This window comes from Bubalus kerabau, chromosome 9 (genome assembly GCF_029407905.1).
Source record: "Bubalus kerabau isolate K-KA32 ecotype Philippines breed swamp buffalo chromosome 9, PCC_UOA_SB_1v2, whole genome shotgun sequence".
NCBI classification, from domain to species: Eukaryota; Metazoa; Chordata; class Mammalia; order Artiodactyla; family Bovidae; genus Bubalus; species Bubalus kerabau.
The window spans coordinates 30,974,028-30,988,588 of record NC_073632.1 but is presented as its reverse complement, the minus strand read 5'-3'; the positions used below and the strand labels follow the sequence as shown (position 1 = coordinate 30,988,588).

Below are 14,561 nucleotides of genomic sequence, written 5' to 3'. Positions count from 1 at the left end.
GTTTGAGATGATGAGAAATTGAGAGTTTTCTCTGATTAGTTGGAATTTTCTCAGCAAAGTGAGGTGAATCAAATTGATACATGATGGGAAGGGAAGGTTTGAAATTGACTTGAGAGGAAGTTTTATGTGTGTTTGTTTTTGAGTTTTAAAGAATAAAAGCTTCATGTGTAACCATGTGGGACCAAGTAAAGTTAGGAAAAGTGTGACATGTCAGGCGACAACTATGAAAGGAGAAAGTGCTGAGGATCACCCTGGCCGGGGACTAGAATGGGCACTATGACAGAAAGGCATGGAGACAAGGTTCTGTGACACCAGTCAGGGGGCGCGGAGACTGCCCCCGGAGCCCCACAGATTAGGGTGAGCATCGCCTTAACTGTGGGATGAATAGAGATTCTGTAGGAGGCTCATTAATTGAGATTGCTCAAAGTGCAGGATATCTGAGTTCAAACTCTGTTTAAGGTATTGAGTTCAAGTTAACTATCAGTCAGGTCATTTCAAGGCTTTTAAGACTGACTCATCTGAGAAATTCTGGTAGGTTCACCCATGAGTAAATCTCTGGCAGCCACACTTTCCTTTGTTGCTGACATCATAGTCTCCTCTTGTTACATGATTGCCTTTTCACTTTATATCTTTGTGATCATGTGTTCTTATTTTAATACACTGAAGTTTTTGGGAACAGGCAAGATGTAAATTATTTTAATCTTTTGAAACAGATATAAAATTTCTTTTTTTTAATGAAGGTATAGTTGATTTACACTGTTGTATTAATTTCTGCTGTACAGCAAAGCAATGCAGTTTTATATATATATATATACACACACACACATACACACACTTTCTTTTTTATATTCTTTTCGGTTATGGTTATCATATTCAATATAATTCCCTGTGCTCTGCAGTAGGACCTTGCTGTTTTTCTATCCTGTGTATACTGATAATACCTGACACCTGCTAACCTCAATCCCCTACTTCAGTCCTCCCCTTGGCAACCACAAGTCTGTTCTTTGTGCCCATGAGTCTGTTTCTCTTTCATAGATAGCTTCATTTACGTCAGGTTTTAGATTCTACATATAATTGGTATCATATGGCATATGTCTTTTTCTGACTTATTTCACGTAGTATGATAATCTCTAGTTGCATCCATGTTGTGGCAAATGGCATTATTTTGTCCTTTTTTAAATAGCTGGTTAGTATTCCATTGTGTTTATTTACCATGTCTTTATCCATTCATCTGTTAATGAAATCAGATGAAAAGTTTCTGATGTGCTCATCATCACCTCTATTCATTAAAATAATTAATATTCTTTTTTTATTTCTAGATTGTGAAAGATGCATACCAAGAAAAGACAGCCACAGTTTATCCTGAACCCCCAAACAAGGAAGCATTTGTCCGCTCTCAGATGTATATCACTGACTATGACCAGATTCTACCTGATTGTTATCCTTGGCCTAAAGAGGCCCAGAAAATACAGACCAAACTTGACTAGTAGCATAATAGCTGACATTTCTAACTCCATTAATGAGGTCTTGAAGTCTTTCACAATTTTCAAAGATTGAAATCTTTTATAACGACTCATAATATGCTAGATTACGATAATTTTACTTTAACAACCTAAAAATTTACAGAAGAATATTAATATAATTTAGTGTGATTATCTCATTGAACAATTTGCTTCATTTACTTTCTGGTTATTTATGGTTTTCATCTTAATTATCTTTAAAAGCTATTGTAACTACCACTGAGAAACCCATCATTTTTATATAGGGAACTAAGGGGAAGTCCAAAATTAGTAATAAATTGATATGATCAGTATTAAAATCCATAATTCTTTTGTTGCTCACTTTATTAAAAATCGACTTAAAAGATTAAAATCAATTTAGACGTGGATGAACTTTCGCTAAAAACAGAAACAACACTTTGTTGCCTAGAGAAAAATAACTCCTCAGGTATTTTTATGCCAATCCTGGATTATATGTGCTCTTTTGATGCAACAGAATTCTAACGTTTCTAAGAAAGATCATTGCTGTTTACAATGCCTTGTGCAGCCTTAGATTTTAATATTCTTTCGACATTATTCCATCTCCTTAACACCTTGGTCCTCCATCAGAAATCCCTTCGTAAAAGCACCTTTCTTTCTCCCCGACCAATGCCCTGTCCTTCAGCCCTGCACATTGCTGCTGGGCCCTCGAAGACCATGGCCCTGTCCTGAGGTTGGTGGCTTCAGCTGAGCACAGCCTGAGAAGTGGGCAGAGCAGAGAGAGTGGGGGGCATCTTGAGAAAGGGCTGCCTGTGGGGTCAACGTCTTCAGACACACATCTCCAGAGTCAAGGCAAGCAGGGTTCCCAACTGAGTAACCTGCCCAAGTGTCCCCTTGAGTAGCTCAGGTAATTAAGAGCTCGTTGTGTTACAGCAAACTCACCTTCCTGTGAGTTTGAAGAAAATTTTGTCACCTCTTCCCTAATATCAGAAACCGTCTTTACATCAGATATTAAAATATTCTAATGACTATCAGTAGTTACAGTCCAGAAATGAACGTTAATTTCAGGTTTTACTTTAGAAATTAATAAACCAGTGCAGACGAGTTAAAATTCTTAAGCTCAGGTACAATAACATTTACTATTTATTTACAGAATTATATGGAGACTTCTTGTTTTTGAAGTAAGGCTTTCAAGGAGTATAAGAAAACGTTCAGGATAAACTGTAGTAATAAATGATTTCACTGAAAGTTACACAAATTGTTGTAGTAGAAGGGGCAGGGGTATTTCTGAAGGTAACGGTTAGTCAAGAATTTCCTCAATATAGTTATTTTGAAAAGATCTGGAATGCCTTTTCTAGTTTTCATCGTTTCTTGTCTAGTTTATGTGTTGTCTTGTAGCTCTAACTAAATGTATTTACCTATGCAAATGATTTATTAAAGCACTAGAAAAAGCAAATGAATAAAATGAGGAAGTAATTGTCTTTTTCTCAAAATATTGTTATGCTTAAAAATGACAGTGCTGGGTCTTGGCAGTCATATGATTGAGAATTTTGAATTTTAAAAATATTCTAAGCTGATTTCACTTTGAACTTCATTCATTTAATACGTGTGTGGTCATTTAATACATGTTTGCTGTATACTGTTACCAGTGAGCTACTTCCTTGTCCTCAGAGAAAGATAATGAAGCAAACATTGGATGATCAGGTACCGTGTAGTCTGTATCCCTTATCTTATTTAATGAAGTCCTCACCATTCCCATATGAAGTAGATACTTTAAGGTGCCATGTCCGCAGAGCTCATAAGTGAAGGAGGGGAACTCTGCATCCATGTTTACCTTTTTTCTCCATCGTCTGTTTTGCATTTGCCAGAGTACAGTCAGAACAGTACTGTCTGATAGAAAAAAAAGAAAGTGGGACATATGAGTAATTTCTGTGGTCCTATAAGAAGAAGTGAAGTGAAGTCACTCAGTCGTGTCCGACTCTTTGCGACCCCATGGACTGTAGCCTACCAGGCTTCTCCATTCATGGGATTTTCCAGGCAAGAGTACCGGACTGGGTTGCCATTTCCTTCTCCAATAAAAAGAAGAAACAGGTAGAATTCATGTTCATGTATTTTATTGGAACCAATATATCCAGAATATTATGAAAACAATTGAGACATTGTTATACATTTTTACATTTCTTTTTTATTTCTATCATTAATTTATTGTGCCGAGTTGATTGCAGGACTCGGAATCTTCGCTCTTCATTGAGGGATGCAAGGTCTTTTCATTGTGGGTGGGGTGTTTTTAGTTGCAGCATGTGGGATCTAGCTCCCTGACCAGGGATGGAACCTGGACCGCCTGCATTGGAAGCGCAGTCTTAGCCACTGGACCACCAGGGAAGTCCCCATATTTTTGCATTATTTTGTTCACACTGAGCCTCCAACATCCAGGTATATACATCGGAGTCATGAGAAACATATAGAACAGTGTAATAGAACAGCTCACAGACAGACACCCTGAATAGTTACAAAAGTAGCACAGAAATCAAGACATAAAGAATGGTGTTCGGTAACCGGATTGGGACCGCCGGCCTACTACATGGAGAAAATGGAAACTGGAGCCCTGCCTCACCCTATGTAAAAAGGAAGACTTCAGATGGATGAAAGGCCTAAATACAAATGGTAAAAAATGTCAGTTAATAAAAATCGATGTAGCAATGTATCTTTGGTACCCTTCCCCACTCCCACCCACCTCCCGCTGGCCAAACACAAACATGAAGTGAAAAATGGATGGATTGCCTTATATAAGGATAGGAAGGTTTTGCCTGATAAGTGGTGCTGCCATTTAACAGTATAAAGTGAAGAAATCTAGGACTGTGGAATAGGTTGATTGCTTTTACAGAGATGGACTCATAAACAGATAATTTAGGCTCAGGGGCTTAAATTCTCAGTTCTAGTCACTGTATCAGATCAGACCAGATCAGATCAGTCACTCAGTTGTGTCCGACTCTGCGACCCCATGAATCGAAGCACGCCAGGCCTCCCTGTCTATCACCAACTCCTGGAGTTCACTCAGACTCACGTCCATCGAGTCAGTGATGCCATCCAGCCATCTCATCCTTTGTCGTCCCCTTCTCCTCTTGCCCCCACTCCCTCCCAGCATCAGAGTCTTTTCCAATGAGTCAACTCGTCGCATGAGGTGGCCAAAGTACTGGAGTTTCAGCTTTAGCATCATTCCTTCCAAAGAAATCCCAGGTCTGATCTTCAGAATGGACTGATTGGATCTCTTTGCAGTCCAAGGGACTTGCAAGAGTCTTCTCCAACACCACAGTTCAAAAGCATCAATTCTTCGGCGCTCAGCCTTCTTCACAGTCCAACTCTCACATCCATCAATGACCACAGGAAAAACCATAGCCTCGACTAGACGAACCTTTGTTGGCAAGGTAATGTCTCTGCTTTTGAATATGCTATCTAGGTTGGTTATAGCTTTCCTTCCAAGGAGTAAGCGTCTTTTAATTTCATGGCTGCAGTCACCATCTGCAGTGATTTTGGAGCCCAGAAAAAAACAGTCTGGCACTGTTTCCACTGTTTCCCCATCTATTTCCCATGAAGTGATGGGACCGGATGCTATGACCTTCGTTTTCTGAATGTTGAGCTTTAAGCCAACTTTTTCACTCTCCACTTTCACTTTCATCAAGAGGCTTTTGAGTTCCTCTTCACTTTCTGCCATAAGGGTGGTGTCATCTGCATATCTGAAGTTATTGATATTTCTCCCAGCAATCTTGACTCCAGCTTGTGCTTCTTCCAGTCCAGGGTTTCTCATGATGTACTCTGCATATAAGTTAAATAAACAGGGTGACAGTATACGGCCTTGACGAACTCCTTTTCCTATTTGGAACCAGTCTGTTGTTCCATGTCCAGTTCTAACTGTTGCTTCCTGACCTGTATAAACTCTAGGAAAAAATGCCTTTTTTTCTAATTAACTTATTTTTTATTGAAGAATAATTGCTTTACAGAATTTTGCTGTTTTCTGTCAAACCTCAACACGAATCAGCCATAGGTATACATATATCCCCTCCCTTTTGAAACTCCTTCCCATCTCCTTGCCCATCCCACCCCTCTAGGTTGATACAGAGCCCCTGTTACTCGCTATAGGACTGAAACAACAGAAACCCAAAATCATAGGTCATCCTGCTGGTTGCCAAATTTTAAGAGGAGTTGCATTCACAACCTCACCAGGAGTCTTATGTGAAACTAAAGAGTACTGACCAGGACACAGGAGGATGTTGATTTGGACTGGGGATCTCTGGGTAGGGGATTTGGAGGACTTGTAATACTCTAAACCAGGCTTGAGTTCTGACCATCCTGTGTCCCAGGAGACCCCTCACTCCCAGGCAAACCAGGACAGTTGGCAAGTCCTTGCTCATCAACATGGGAGTTCTTCTGCCTACAGAGGTTGTAAATGCCTTGTGTGAAGAGCCGGTAACAACCTCACTCCATCTCCTCTTCCTCCTCCCAGGTGATGTCTCATGATCTCCATAGGCATCATTTAGAGACCAGCATGGAGAGGAGCTGTGGTGGATACAATTAAAAAGGAAAACCCAGGAGGAGAAGACTCACACCAAAAAAAGTCTAGACTTTGCTCATTTATATTGGCAAAATCTCAGGAATTCTGAAAATGTTCTGAGGATGGAACAGTGTCATTTAGGATTGGGCAGACTTTATGGAGGGCTTCCCAGGTGGCTCAGTGGTAAAGAACCAGCCTGCCAATGCAGGAGCCACAAGACATGTGGGTTCGATTGCTAGGTCAGGAAGATCCCATGGACGAGGAAATGGCAACCCCCAGTATCCTTGCTTGGAGAATCCCATGGACAGAGGAGCCTGGCTGGCTACAGTCCATAGGGTCATAAAGAGTTGGACACAACTGAGTGAGCACACACGCACACAGACTTGATAAATGGGGGGTGCACCGACTGCAGATCCTGCGTTTAATGTGCTGCCTTGAGCAGCTGAAAATGACTCTGCTTGTTGGTTTAGTTAATTGACTGAAATGTAGACTTGACAATGATGCGCATTAAATGAAATTGAGAACACGAATATTCCTTGAAATAATATAAAGGGATTCAAAGATTTACAAAGATAGGATTATAGGAGTAGATTTGCAGTAGGCAAATCAGACAATTTCAATCCTAATGATCCCCTAAGTCTCCCAAGAAGACCTATTGGTGAACTTCCTTTCACTAAAGTCTTGAGATATAGACTGATGAAGGGATTAGTAGCATCAATGAAAAGCATTTTTAAAAATCGAGGTGTATTTAATATGTAACATATTAGTTTCAGATTTACAAGGTAATGTGATATTTATATATTGCAAGATGGTCACCACAATAAATCATAGCTAGTTACAAACTTTTTTTCTTGTGATAAGAACTTTTAAAATTGTATTCAGTTCAGTTCACTCGCTCAGTTGTGTCTGACTCTGCAACCCCATGAATCGCAGCACACCAGGCCTCCCTGTCCATCACCAACTCCCAGAGTTCACCCAGACTCAGTCCATCGAGTCAGTGATGCCACCCAGCCATCTCATCCTCTGTCGTCCCCTTCTCTTCCTGCCCCCAATCCCTCCCAGCATCAGAATCTTTTCCAGTGAGTCAACTCTTCGCATGAGGTGGCCAAAGTACTGGACTTTCAGCTTTAGCATCATTCCTTCCAAAGAAATCCCAGAGCTGATCTCCTTCAGAATGGGCTGATTGGATCTTCTTGCAGTCCAAGGGACTCTCAAGAGTCTTCTCCAACACCACAGTTCAAAGGCATCAATTCTTCGGCGCTCAGCCTTCATCTTTCGAATATACAATATTATTAACTAGTCATTATGTGCTATGCTAAGTCGCTTCAGTCATGTCCAACTCTTTGCTACCTCATGGACTGTAGTCTGTCAGGCTCCTAAGTCCATGGGATTTTCCAGACAAGAATATTGGAGTGGGTTGCCATACCCTCCTCCAGGGATTCTTCCTGACTCAGGGATCGAACCCACATCTCTTAAATCTTCTGCATTGGCAGCTGGGTTCTTTACCAACAATGCTATTAAATTCCCATGACTTATGACTGATCATGCTTTTTGACCCCCTTCACCCATTTTGCCCACTCCTCCATCCCCTGTATCTGGCAATGACCAACCTGTTCTTTGTATTTGTGAGCTTGTCTTTTTTTTTTTTTTTTTGAATTCCATATATAAGTGAGATTACAGGATATTTGTCTTTTTCTAACTGATTTATATCACTTAGTATAATGCCCCTGAGGTCCATCCTGTTGTTGCAAATGGGGTGTGTGTGTTTTCTTTATCCATTGCATACTTACATGTCTTGGTTGTAGTGCATATTACTGCAATAGGGCAGCAAACTAGTTTTTATTTTCCTCAAACAAATACTGAGAAATGGGATTGCTGGATCTTTCGGTGGTTCTATTTTTAATGACTTTAGGAACCCGTGTACTTTTTCCATAGTGATTGTACCTACCAGTTTACATTCCCCCTAGCAGTGCACAAAGCTTCCCTTTTCTGCACATTCTCACCAACATGTTTTATTTCTTGTCTTTTTGATTATAGCTGTTCTAACATGTTATCTCATTGTGGTTTTGGTTTGTGTTTCCCTGATGATTAGTGATGCTGAGCATCTTTTCATGTACATGTTAGCCATCTGTATATCTTCTTTGGAAAACTGTATTCAAATCCTCTGCCCATTTTGAAATCAGATTTTATTTTATTTTTTGCTAATGAGTTCTTTATATGTTTTTAATATTAGCCCCTTATCAGATATGTAATTTGCAAATATTTTCTCTCAGTAGGTGGCCTTTACATTTTGTTGATGGCTCTCTTTGCTGTTAAGAGCTTTTTAGTTTGATATAGTCCCACTTTGTTATTTTTACTTTTGTTGACTATGCTTTTGGTGCCAAACACAAATATCATTGCCAGAAGTGATGTTAAAGAGCTTAGCACCTGTTTTCTTCTAGTTTATGGACTTTAGGTCTTTCGTTCAAGTCTTTAATCCATTTTGAGTTAATTTTTGTGTATAGTATAAGACAGTGGTCTAGCATTCTTTCTTTTGCATGTGACTGTCCAGTTTTCCTAAAAGTGTCTGTTGGGAAGACTGTCCTTTTGCCATTGTATATTCTTAGCTTCTTTGTCATAAATGATCATATATGTGTGGATTTCTGGGCTGTCTTAATCTGTTCCACTGATCTGTGTGTCTGCTTTTATGCCAATACCACACTGTTTGTTTATTCATCTATTTAGTTGTTTGTCTGCATCAGATCTTAGTTGCATCACACAGGATGTTCATTGCATCATGCAGGATATTTGTTGCAGCACATGGACTCTCTACTTGTAGCTTGCGAGCTTCAGTAGTTGTGGTATGTGGGCTCTCTAGTTGTGGTACTCAGGCTCCAGAGCACGTGGGCTTCAGTAGCTGTGGCGTGTAGGCCGTCTAATTGTGGCACACGGGTTCAGTAGGTGTGGTGCACAGGCTTAGTTGCTCTGAGGTATGTGGGATTGTAGTTTCCTGATCAAGGATCAAACCTGCATCCCCTGCATTGCAGTGTGGATTCTTAGCTACTGGACCACCAGGGAATTCCCCATACTGTTTTGATTACTGTAGCTTTGTAGTATACTTTGAAATCAAGGAGTGTGATGTCTCCAGTTTTGTTCTCTCAAGAGTGCTTTGGTTATTCAGAGTCTTTTATCATGCTCTACAAATCTGAGGGTTGTTTGTTCTATATCTCTGAAAAATGTCATTGTAATTTTGATAGGAATTGAATCTGTAGATTGCTTTGAGTAGTATGGACATTTTAATAATATTATTTTTCCTAATGAGCATATAATATCTTCACACTTATTTGTGTCATCTTCAGTTTCTTTCATCAGTGTCTTATAGTTTTCAGTGTACAGGTCTTTACCTAATTGTTTAAATTTATTGCTAGGTATTGTATTCTTTTTGGTACAATTATATGTGGGATTGTTTTCTTGATTCTTCTGATAATTCATTATTAGTGTATAGAAATACAACAGAATTTGTGTACTGATTTTGTACCCTGAAACTTTATTTCTTTATTCTAAAATTATTTTGTAGGGTCTCTAGGATTTTCTATATTTAATATCATGTTATCTTCATATCAGAGAAGGTGATGGCACCCCACTTCAGTACTCTTGCCTGGAAAATCCCATGGACAGAGGAGCCTGGTGGGCTGCAGTCCATGGAGTCGCGAAGAGTCGGACACGACTGAGCGACTTCACTTTCACTTTTCACTTTCATGCATTGGAGAAGGAAATGGCAACCCACTCCAGTGTTCTTGCCTGGAGAATCCCAGGGACGGGGATGCCTGGTGGGCTGCTGTCTCTGCGGTTGCACAGAGTTGGACAAGACTGAAGTGACTTAGCGGCAACAGCAGCATCTGCATACAGACAGTTTTACTTTTTACTTTCCAATTTGGATGTCTTTTATTTCTTTTTCTTGACTAATTGCTCTAGCTAGGACTTACAATGGTTTGTTGAACAAAAATGGCAAGAGTGGGCATCCTTGTCTTGTTACTGATCTTAGAGGAAAAGCTTTCAGATTTTCCCCATTGAGTATAAATGATGTTAGCTAAGGGCTTGTCATATATGCCTTTATGATGTTGAGATATGTTTCCCTGATACCCACTTTGCTGAGAGTTTTTAATAGATATTAAATTTTGTCAAATGCGTTTCCTGCATCTATTTGAAGTGATCATTTGATTTTATATCCTTCATTTGGTAATATGACTGTATCACATTGATTGACATTCTGATGTTGAACCATCCTTGCATCCCTGGAATAAATCCTGCTTGATCATTGTATATGATCCTTTTAATGCTTTGTTGAATCTAATTTGCTAATATTTTATTGAGGACATTAAAAGCATTTTAATGACTCTTCTCTATAAGCTGGGAATTGCTATAGTTAAAAGGAGCTCTTTATTTCAATAGAGACATCAGAATCTTGGGGCTACTAGATGCTTAAAAGCAGCATCTAACAACTGGAGACAAAGGATACTAACCAGGACAGTGTAATAAGTATAGTTTGGCCTACAGAAATCTTTGGCAGTCACCAGTAAATCACAGGCTCCCAGAGCCAGAAATGATGCTGAAAAAATTGAACAACTAGGACAGCACAGGTCTTGATCTAGAAAAATGAGTGCTGGTGTATACAACTGATACAGCTACAGTAATGCATATCAACTGAACAGCAAGTTGCATGCTAAGTTGCCTTAGTCATGCCCGATAGTCGTGCACGACTCTTTGGCGACCCTATGGACTTAGCCCTCCAGGCTCCTCTGTCCATGGGATTTTCCAGGCAAGAATACTGGAGTGGGTTGTCATGCCCGCCTCCAGGGGATCTTTCCAACCCAGGGATTGAACCCGCATCTCCTGCACCGGCAGGCAGGTTCTTTACTACTAATGTCACGTGTGAAGCCCAGTTGAATATTAAATTGGCTTTGGCCAAAAAATGGGGGCAGCCCACATAAGCGGTATGTATAACAATAACAGCAGAAAAGCAGGATCAGAGCCACCAAGATCGTGTCAAGGCCCTCACTAAACTTACATGCACAGACATGAATGAAAGGCCTCTACGGTGAAGAACTCTGTAATCGCATAAATATGTTTCCAAAATCTACCTTTGAGGCTCCATTTACTAGGATTTTCTGCATTGCAGAAAGACAGATGTGCTTAGTCGCTTCAGTCATGTCCAACTCGTTGCCACCCCATGAACTGTAGCTCACCAGGCTCCCCGCTCTATGGGATTTTTGCGGCAAGAATACTGGAGGGGGTTGCCATTTCCTTCTCCAGGAGATCTTCCCAACCCAGGGATCAAACCTGTGTCTCCTCCATCTCCTACACTGCAGGTGGCTTCTTTAGCGCCGAGCCACAAGGGAAGCCCTAACCACTAGGCATTTTGGAAATCATCTGGCAACAGCTATGAAACCAGGATGGTCTATGAGATAAAGCATATGCTATATGAATGAACCCACTGTCTAGTTATTTTCACAGTGAAGAGTTAGAATTGATTTCTTCATCATCTAAGACAACAACCCCACACTGGATCCATGATGCATCAGTTCAGTTCAGTTGCTCAGTCGTGTCTGACTCTTCATGGTCCCATGAACTGCAGCAAATTAATATCTGCCTACTGATTTGACAACTGCTACAGTTAGAATTACAATCTGATTAATGAACATAATGCTGTCATTCTTAAAGCCCTATCTGTCTCTTGCACATGCCAAAGATCATTTAAGTCCGGACATGATAAGAATCACACCCATGTTTCTTTTAAAGCTTTTGATAGTAGGATTTATCTTGGTGAATCATTCGGTACTCCAGCCAGAATAACTCTTATTCTATGCATCATGGAAAGAGTGAAGGCAGGAGGAGAAGGGGAGGACAGAGGATGAGATGGCTGCATGGCATCACTAACTCTTATTCTATGCATCATGGAAAGATTGAAGGCAGGAGGAGAAGGGGAGGACAGAGGATGAGATGGCTGCATGGCATCACTGACTCAATGGACATGAGTTTGAGTAAACTCCAGGAGTTGGTGATGGAGAAGGAGGCCTGGCAAATCAGTAGGTAGATATTAATTTGGCCAGCACATTTTTTGTCTTTATTCCAGTAAGGAGAGGACACCTGTAGCAGCAGTTTATTGATCAGATCAGATCAGTCACTCAGTCGTGTCCGACTCTTTGTGACCCCATGAATCGCAGCACGCCAGGCCTCCCTGTCCATCACCAACTCCCAGAGTTCACTCAAGACTCACGTCCATCGAGTCAGTGATGCCATCCAGCCATCTCATCCTCTGTCGTCCCCTTCTCCTCTTGCCCCCAATCCCTCCCAGCATCAGAGTCTTTTCCAATGAGTCAACTCTTCGCATGAGGTGACCAAAGTACTGGAGTTTCAGCTTTAGCATCATTCCTTCCAGAGAACACCCAGGACTGATCTCCTTTAGAATGGACTGGTTGGATCTCCTTGCAGTCCAAGGGACTCTCAAGAGTCTTCTCCAACACCACAGTTCAAAAGCATCAATTCTTCGGTGCTCAGCCTTCTTCACAGTCCAACTCTCACATCCATACATGACCACTGGAAAAACCATAGCCTTGACTAGACGAAGCTTTGTTTGCAAGGTTATGTCTCTGCTTTTGAATATGCTATCTAGGTTGGTCATAACTTTCCTTCCAAGGAGTAAGCGTCTTTTAATTTCATGGCTGCAGTCACCATCTGTAGTGATTTTGGAGCCCAGAAAAACAAAGGCTGACACAGTTTCCACTGTTTCCCCATCTATTTCCCATGAAGTGGTGGGACTGGATGCCATGACCTTCATTTTCTGAATGTTGAGCTTTAAGCCAACTTTTTCACTCTCCACTTTCACTTTCATCAAGAGGCTTTTTATTTAACTTATATGCAGAGTACATCATGAAAAACGCTGGGCTGGAAGAAACACAAGCTGGAATCAAGATTGCCGGGAGAAATATCAATAACCTCAGATATGCAGATGAGACCACCCTTATGGCAGAAAGTGAAGAGGAACTAAAAAGCCTCTTGATGAAGGTGAAAGTGGAGAGTGAAAAATTTGGCTTAAAGCTCAACATTCAGTTTATTGATAATGAACATTAAAGACTGTCTTCTCTTAATGTTCCATTAACTTTCTGTGTCCCATTATATAATTCTTGATACTAGACCTTGATCATTTCATTATACAGGGCATCATGCTGGACTAACACATTGATGATATGTGCTCATAAGACCTACAGCACAGGTGTCATGTGCTTCTCTGGATATACCTGCTATGATACATCAGGCTGCACAGTAGCAGATAAATCCCATGAAAGCACAAGAGCCTGCCACCTCAGCCAGCTTTGTGCTGGTCCAGTTTCCTGGTGTGTTGGAATATTCCGGCCATAGTGAAGAGAAAATCGTGTGCTCTGTTTCACCTACAACTAAGGCCGACCCTCGGTGTTTGGTGGCTTGCTTTGAATTTTATGTGCAGTGCTCCAGCCCATTTATGGGTTGATCCAAATGCTTCTAGATTTGACTGGGCTCAGAAAAAAAAGGCCTCTCCAGCTGAATCAGGTTGCAGTGAAACATGGTTCTACCATGTGGACCCTATGAGGGAGATCCAGTGGGCTGAGAATTTTGAGCAAATTAGGATTTTATATAAAATCAGGATTTTTGAGTAAACCACACTGCCTTCAGAAAATACCTATTCTTTTAACTTAGTACTGGGCCACTTGAAGTGAAAGAAAATTGTCCTGTTCAAGAGTGTTATATGAAGGCCTCAGGTAGGCTCCTCCAAAGCCTTCTCAAGTTCTCAGAAGGATAGCTTGTAAGCAGCCATACAGAAACTCAAGTTCACAGGCAACATATTTCTGCTTTAGTATAGGAATGTTTTTGAAGTCCTTGTGTTATGGTGTGTCAGCTCATCAGACCCACTCTTCAATCCATTATGCGAGTATCCTCTGTCCTTAGCCTAACAAAATAGACCAGCAAGGAATGAAAAGCAGAGAACAAACTTGAAGAAAAATTGATTTAATTTAGTAAGCTTTAAAAAGACACAAGCATGTATAATGAGCATTCTTTCCAAATGAACATTTTAAACATATATGTATACAGTATCAGGATTCTTGAATTACAAGCAACAGAGGCTGATTCTGACTCTCCAGGAAAAAAAGGGGGCAGATGTTAGGTGTTAATAGCTCACAGGAGGTTTTGGTCAACTGAGCATTCCATAGGCCAGGAAGGAGGGTGGCATTAGGGATTCTAGCAGCAAGAGTTCAAAACCATCTCTCCAGGAGACTGCCAGCTGGATTCCAGTCACCTTTCCCAGAGAAAGGGAATTTCCTTAGTGTAAGTGTGTGTGTGTGTGTGTGTGTGTGTGTGTAAAGAGGTACCCGCTCCTATGAGGCTGGGCACACAAACCAGCAGTGTGTCTACTCTAGAATACCTACAAAGCTGAGTTTTGAATTATCATTAATAAAACATATTTCTATAAAATCTACACTATTAGTGCTTCTGTGACGGTTGGATGGCATCACCACTGC

The 14,561-nt window shown here is 40.7% G+C and overlaps 2 protein-coding genes across 3 annotated transcripts in view; both read left to right on the top strand.

Moving 5' to 3' along the window:
• Positions 1-2,617, top strand: part of ME1 (malic enzyme 1) — a 277,918-nt gene extending 275,301 nt beyond the window's left edge. For both annotated transcript variants that reach the window (XM_055534911.1, XM_055534912.1), the window contains one exon: positions 1,320-2,617. In XM_055534911.1, the coding sequence (XP_055390886.1) occupies positions 1,320-1,487 (168 nt within the window). In that variant the 3' untranslated portion in view covers positions 1,488-2,617. The remainder of the gene's footprint in view (positions 1-1,319) is intronic.
• PGM3 (phosphoglucomutase 3) overlaps positions 1-14,561 on the top strand; it is a 197,816-nt gene that overhangs the window by 151,519 nt on the left and 31,736 nt on the right. The window lies entirely within an intron of this gene.